At 37.2% G+C, this 7189-nt stretch overlaps 1 protein-coding gene across 1 annotated transcript in view; it reads right to left on the bottom strand.

The window, feature by feature from the left end:
- Window positions 1-5596: 5596 nt before the first annotated feature.
- The window catches only part of erp27 (endoplasmic reticulum protein 27), a 6107-nt gene continuing 4514 nt past the window's right edge, over window positions 5597-7189 (bottom strand). The window contains exon 7 of the mRNA XM_008277458.1: window positions 5597-5638. Within this exon, the coding sequence (XP_008275680.1) occupies window positions 5597-5638 (42 nt within the window). The remainder of the gene's footprint in view (window positions 5639-7189) is intronic.

The raw sequence follows: 7189 nt of genomic DNA, 5'->3' as shown, positions 1-7189 counted from the left end.
TCACAGTTAGTTTGAGAATTTTCTCCTGAAAGGCTGCCTTCAGTCTGTGCCAAACATGTCTACTGTTACTGTACTGCAGCCAACCAGCTCTATCTTTGATTCATCTGTCCAGAGCGCAATAATCCAAATGGCCTGCTCTTTGTCTGTACGGTCATTGGCAAACTAGTTTTGCTCTAATGTTCTTTTTGCCTCCAATGTAGGTGCGATCTCTTTCTGATTGTAGACACATGCACTATCACATGAGTTACTTACAGATATTGTGATTGAATTTTGGAGTTCCTGAGGACTTCTTTTACAATTAAACTGTCTGCTCTTGGATTGAATGTGTTTGGGCAGACGATTCTGGGCAAAATGGCAGTTGTTTAAAATCTTTGCTACTTGTAGAGGATTTTCCTTACAGTGATATGATTTTTTTTTTAACCCTATTCAGGACTTTCATGCTGTCATATGTAGAAGGTCTTTCGGAGTCCATTGGACCCCAAGATAGAATATCCATCCATCCATCCTTCCATTATCTATACACTGCTTAATCCTCACTAGGGTCACGGGGGGCTGGAGTCTATCCCAGCTGACTTAGAGCAAAGGCAGATGACACCCTGGACAGGTCACCAGTCTATCAGAGGGCTACACTTAGAGACAGACAACCAAGCACACTCACATTCACACCTACGGACAATCTAGAATCACCAATTAACCTCAACATGTTTTTGGACCTTGTGGGAGGAAGCTGGAGAACCTAGAGAGAATCCACGCTGCACGGGGAGAACATGCAAACTCCACACAGAAAGATCACGGGTTTCCCCACCAGGACGCAAACCAGCGACCGTCTTGCTGCGAGGCAACAGTGCTAACCACCGAACCACCTTGCAGCCCCAATGAGGAATATGTGCAAAATATTTGTTGGTATTCATTATAGACTTTTACACTATGTTAAATGAATGTTCTGATAAGTTGATGCATTTTTGGTTCTAAATGCATGACAAAACCAGATTGTGGATTTCACCGGACATTCTCGAAGGAGGTTCCAAGCATTGGTGCTTAGTATATCTGGAACCCCTTATTCTAATGTTATGGTTTTTGAAAGTGTTAGAATTGTACAGATGTGCTTACTTTTGATCTGCTTTTTTTTTTTTTTTTTTTTTTAACTTATTTCATAATTTCTATAAAATAAATGAGTTTTAACTACACAGTTGTCAGCTAAGGTCTGTTAGTGTACGGCAGCACAGACTTTAAGTGTTAGTGTTGGATAACTGAAGCCATTCTCTACTTGCATAATGCACATGCTTCGTATCGCTGGAACAAACAACTTTCAAATGACCAGTTTGAGGCGTTTTTTTTTTTGTTTTTTTTTAAAACCATTACCTCACTGTGCGTGTAGAAGCTCACAGACAGACAGACAGAAGGTTTCCTGTTTTTCATGGTCCTGCATTCACCTTCCAGCACAGTACCTATAAGAAAAGCTACATCGTGCCGACAATGAAATATGATGAAATGTAAAGTTTAACATCAGGAAAGAACTGAATGGAGGGAAAGTTGCTGTAATACAAGAATGTTGCCACATGAGGTTTATAGGAGCCCACTGAATCTGTATGTCTACCCACTACTTATATTGATATAAGCTTAAAAACAGCAGAAAATTATTTAAGATTAATTAAGATACATCTATTTTATAAAGAAAAAATAATTACTTACAGTGTTCAAGTGTATTTCAAGGTAATAATAGATAGATAGATAGATAGATAGATAGATAGATAGATAGATAGATAGATAGATAGATAGATAGATAGATAAATAGATGATAGATAGATAGATAGATAGATAGATAGATAGATAGATAGATAGATAGATAGATAGATAGATAGATAGATAGATAGATAGATAGATAGANTAGATGATAGATAGATAGATAGATAGATAGATAGATAGATAGATAGATAGATAGATAGATAGATAGATAGATAGATAGATAGATAGATAGATAGACGGGCTGACAGACAGTTAAATAAAGTACTTTATTTATCAGAAAACACAGGAAAACACTATTTTAAACATATATACTGGATATTTGAAAAAAAAAAAAAAAGGTCAGTGCGCAAAGATAATTCTCTCCTCAATGCTTTCTGACATTTAATTGAAAGTAAAATCCAAACACACACATAATGCTGGACATACATTTAAAATGACCCTCACAAGTCTTGTATATTGTATATTTTCCTTAGTTGTAAAGATTTAGTGTATTTTTTTTTATAATCTTAGAAGATATAGAGAGATTTCCTGTGTATTGCTCTGATATTTAGCAGACAGATTTTTTGATGATTCTGTTTGAATAAGGTCAGATCTCTTGCACAGTCAGAAAACCTAGTCTGTTAGTGGCCTCTCTGTAATCCAACTACTTTATTAAAATCTAATATGCTGTGTAAATAGATATTTTTGAATACATCAGGTCATGGTTAAAATAAAAAAAAAAAAAAAGATGTATTTTGAAAACTTGGGACTAACATTAGTCATGCACTTGGCTAGAGAATAGACTAGTGTTTCTACATACAGTATACTTATTGCTTACTTATTAAAGACTTGTCTTTCTTAGAGACCAGTTTTAGATGTAGATTTATAATGTTTCCTCGAGACCGTAAGAGCCAAGTTCCTGCTCAGTTTAAACCAACAGGCCCGTGAGATCTGAAGCACAGAGAGTATCGTGTTTAGTTTGAGCAGGAGAGGAAGGAGGAGAGTTGCTTCACATGTCAAATGTCATAAGAGACGACATTCATTTTCTCACCATCGACCTCACCAGCTCAGTGAACTCATAAATTTAACACCTACAATAACACAAATTACAGAATACAATTGGCTGGGGCTATGAGTTTCTTTTCGTGGTGTTTCCATGATCACCAGCATCAATCGACAGCAAAACTGTACCATCACAGCTGTAATATAACCCAACATGAGAGTTGTTATGGTTTACATGGTTTCTATAGCCCAATGAGATATACACTATAGTGTCAAATCAGTGCCATGTCTTTTGAAAGCTCCATACATATATGCAATAAAGTAATCCTGAAAGCTAGCGTTATCAAAATGATGTAAAAGAATCTGTTGCATTTCTTTGTGCTAGCATTAGGTGTCAGAAATTAAACTTTTGAAAACTTTACTTTGACAACCATTGGTTACCTTGTGTAATCTGGGACATCACAGCAAATGGTTGTTTTTTTTAGGAGGAATGGTTCAGATAAAACACACTGTTATGGTTATTGCCTCCAGCACTACAGATGTTCATCAGTTTCTGCTGCCTGCATCCAGAGCTAAACTACTGAGTTTAAAAAATAATCTAGAAAGTTTAAACTTAAAAGACTAAATTAATATTCAGGAACAATTCAAATGTCTCAGTCAATCAGCTGTCAGACACAGAAGGCCAGGCTATTTTTCATTTTAGAGCAGGTGTTTTTTTTTGTTCATGATGTGAAGCCAGGAGCAGCCTCGAGTGTTTATTAAAAATGACTGTGAAATAAATATGACAAACAACCCACATGCAGATTGAATCATATTCTAATCATGAGTAATTAGGGGCTGAATTGTTTAATCACTGGCTCAGGGGTGCAGTAATATTTAAAATCAAACATAAGGAGAAGCTAACTATATGGGCACCTCAACTTATAAGTCACCTTTTGATGTTAGAGGACTAAAACACAGTGTCATGTCTGTCACCCTTTGACCCCCATTGGCTCTTTACGTAACATCGTCTCATCTGTCGGTTGTCTCAGTTGCAGCCATAAACAAACTCAGATGGCGGGCGATGCATACTGTATATTTCCATCTGGTCTCTGAGAAGTGTCCACCTGCCAGGCTTTCCCAATTCCGCCGGATGTATCCGCTTGGCAGTGCAACACCACTAATTATACTGATCCCAGTCTGGGCCTTGAAATTCCCTTCTTGCTTGAGAGAATATTTTTGGGACAAGCCCAAACTTTTTCACTCTTGATGTCTGCAGCCCATCTGTTGTTCTTTTATAGAGCCTTTACAGCATTTACAGCAAGATACTCTCCCTTTTATCCCATATTTACAGAGCTTGATATGTCCTCAAGTCAAATATCAAATTAATTTTGAATTAGATGCCCTACTTTTTTTTTTTTTTTAATTGCGTGTGATTGCTGCCTCCAAACAACCCACACTGAGAATTTTCATGTTAGTTTAACTTGCGCAGATTGTGTTTTTTCACTTTATTTACACACTTTATTTTTTGGAAATGTTTCTTTCTCTCACCTCCTACCTGAGCAAAAGAACCAGTTTAATCAGATTGGACAATTGTTCTTCATCCCCTGCTCCTAGTGAATGTCACATCCCCAAAAGGTGCATCTTAGGGACCTTTTCTGTCTCTCTCACATGCGTTCTCTTGGTTATTTCTTGGAAAATGTTCGCAGTTTTATCTGTTAACACCTGTCAGTGCTTACTTATTAATGAGCCTTTATAACTGTTGAGACAACATCAAATACTGGATGTTGAGGAATTTTCTTCAAGTACATAAAAATAAAACTGAAAATATGATATTTTGCCTTCATAGCTTTGTCACTAGCCTCAACAATGTGCTTTGGTCACCTGTCTGCAGATGCACATAACATAGTTAGTTAGTTTTTAAAATCCTCAGTACAGTAGAATAGCAGCACAATACATTATGGTTGTGGTAATTCCATAATGTAATCTAAGTTCTCTAAAAAAACCTCCTTTCAGTCTCCCACTTACATCTCAGAACCAAAGGTAAATATCTCAATTGTGCACTGATGCTCTGATATATTCTCCCATCCCATTATAAATCCTGTCCCACCACTGATTATGTTAAATCAGATTTATAGACATGCATTAATTCTCTTTCTTTTCGTGATGTTGCCCCATGGTCATATACTCTTAACTTAATTTTACGGCCTCTTCCTGTGAATTACTCTGTTTGCTGCCTTTTCTTCAGCAGCTTCTTCATTTTCCTTTCAGGCTTCACCTTGGCTCTCATGCTATTGTGGTTATTGTGTTATGCGTTTCTTTTTAACTTCTGTATTGTTAAGCCGTCTGTCTCGTCTGGGAAGCACTTCTGTTGTTTTTATTTTTAATTGTGCTGTATAAATAAAAGTGACTGGACTCCACTTGACTTTTCTATCTTGAATGAATCATATGAGAAACTACCACTAACTACTACTGTGTCTTTAACTGCCTCCATCCACATCTTCCCAGTCTGCTTTCTGTCAGTCTCTCTGAGGTCGGTGTGTTGTGGTTCTGACAATAACATTAGCGGACAGACTAACAAACTCTGCCAGATCGCTGCGACTTGTGGTTAGTGACCTGAGGTCGACTAACCAGACCACAGACGGCTCGCACTCGTGTAAACAGACATAACATAACATACATGGGTAAATAAGTGAGGACACATGATATACACATGCACACATGCAAATGGGAACCTTGCATACTTTCCTTTGTACTGAAAGGCAAGACAAGTGTGTGATACAAAATCATTCTGTTATCACAGCAGGCAGAATTCACATCAGATGTTTCTTTTCCATTTAATTTTTTTTATTTAATGTATAATTATTCATTTACAATTCTTTTATGAGTTCTACAGTTCTGTTTTGGGCGTTGATCCGGCCTGCTGGACATCCTGAAACACATAAAAGTGAAATAAGTGAGATACAGCAGGCAAAACAACATCATGTTTAAAATTTATATTTAGCGTTACACTAAATTTCCTTAGAGGAACATTAAACCTAATGTCTCAGTTTGGAAACCCATATAAACTACACAAGCACACTTATTATGGGGACTTTAATTTGTTTTAGTCATTCCTACTTGACCTCTGAATTTTTCACTTTCAGAAATATGCAATTGTATTCTTTTCTTAAGTTAACACAGGACAGAAGCCAGAAAAATAACCAAACAAAAAACTTGAAAACACATTTATCAAGTGATCAAGAATTAGAATTAGAACAGAATTAGAATAAAATTTTATTCCCTCAGGGAAATTGCCACACCAAAACAAAACAAAACAAAAAAACAAGAGGGATTAAGCCCAGAAATTACAATGAAAGAGTCACAGTCAAACCTTCTCCTCTTAAACTAAACGTGACTTTGTTGGAGGCAAATGAACAAAACCAGAAAGTTACAGCAGCAAGTTGTAGAATTGAATGTGCTACTGGTGATTTTGGTGACAGTAAGGCAGTGCTGTTATCAGCAGAAACCTAAAGTGACTGGTTTAGGAGAATCTGTGGTAAGTGAGTCTGAAGAATTAATTTTAAAAAACTTGTGTTCTTTGTCAGTGCAATAATTACCTTTTTTTATTTTTATTTTTTTAAATCTACTCTTGAACATGATAATTTAATAGAAGTAGATTTGCTCAGAATGGAGTTGTGCACCAGAAGTAGTTGTTTCCACTCATCTAAAATCGAAGAACTACAATAGTCTAAGGTGCTCTGAACAACCTTAAGAAGCTGCCAGAAAAGTCAATGAACATTTCTTTCCAATTGAGTTTCTGAAATCTTTAAATCTTAAAATGATAATACACTTTTGAATCCAGGAATTTTGTTTTCTGTGGAGGATTTCTACAATGTTGCAGTTTTTACTCAGATTAAAAGTGTAAATAACTTTCCCTCTCCTGGGGTCAAGTGCCAGTTATTCACCTCATGTAATGTAATCTGAATTTAGACTTTTTAGTGCCGCTGCTTCAGGATATGCAGGCAACAGCTCTGATCTCCGTCTGTCTGAAGGCTACAGACTGTGTGTCACACCCAGCAGGAGCTTTGTGTGGTGTCACAGAGCAAATTGGTGCACAGACCAGAGGTTTCCTGTCTGTTGTGTGGCACATATACTTTACAATGACAGCTAGAAGTGCTTTTAGTCTTGTTGTACACCATTTGTGTGGCCCAGCCTCGCTGCAATTTTTATTTTGTTACTTGAAGCAGACTGTTGTTTCTTGGTTTTTATCCTTCTGTTGTTGATTTTTTCGAAAGTTGTTTCTCCGTGAAAGAATTCCCCTTGTGCATGATAAAGTGAATCTTCAAACCAGAGCACTTGTTCCACATGGGTAAAATTTGAAGAATTTAATAGAGGTGGTCGCTCCACGGACCGGGAGTGCTGGCTGGCTGCACCGCTGAGGGGCAACTGGTCCTGGGCGATACCCAATCTGCTGCATCTGAGTGCGGGTGGGGGTGGGGGG

This window comes from Stegastes partitus, unplaced genomic scaffold (genome assembly GCF_000690725.1).
Source record: "Stegastes partitus isolate 25-593 unplaced genomic scaffold, Stegastes_partitus-1.0.2 Scaffold3, whole genome shotgun sequence".
Taxonomy (NCBI): domain Eukaryota; kingdom Metazoa; phylum Chordata; class Actinopteri; family Pomacentridae; genus Stegastes; species Stegastes partitus.
This window is presented reverse-complemented; position numbering and strand designations above follow the sequence as displayed.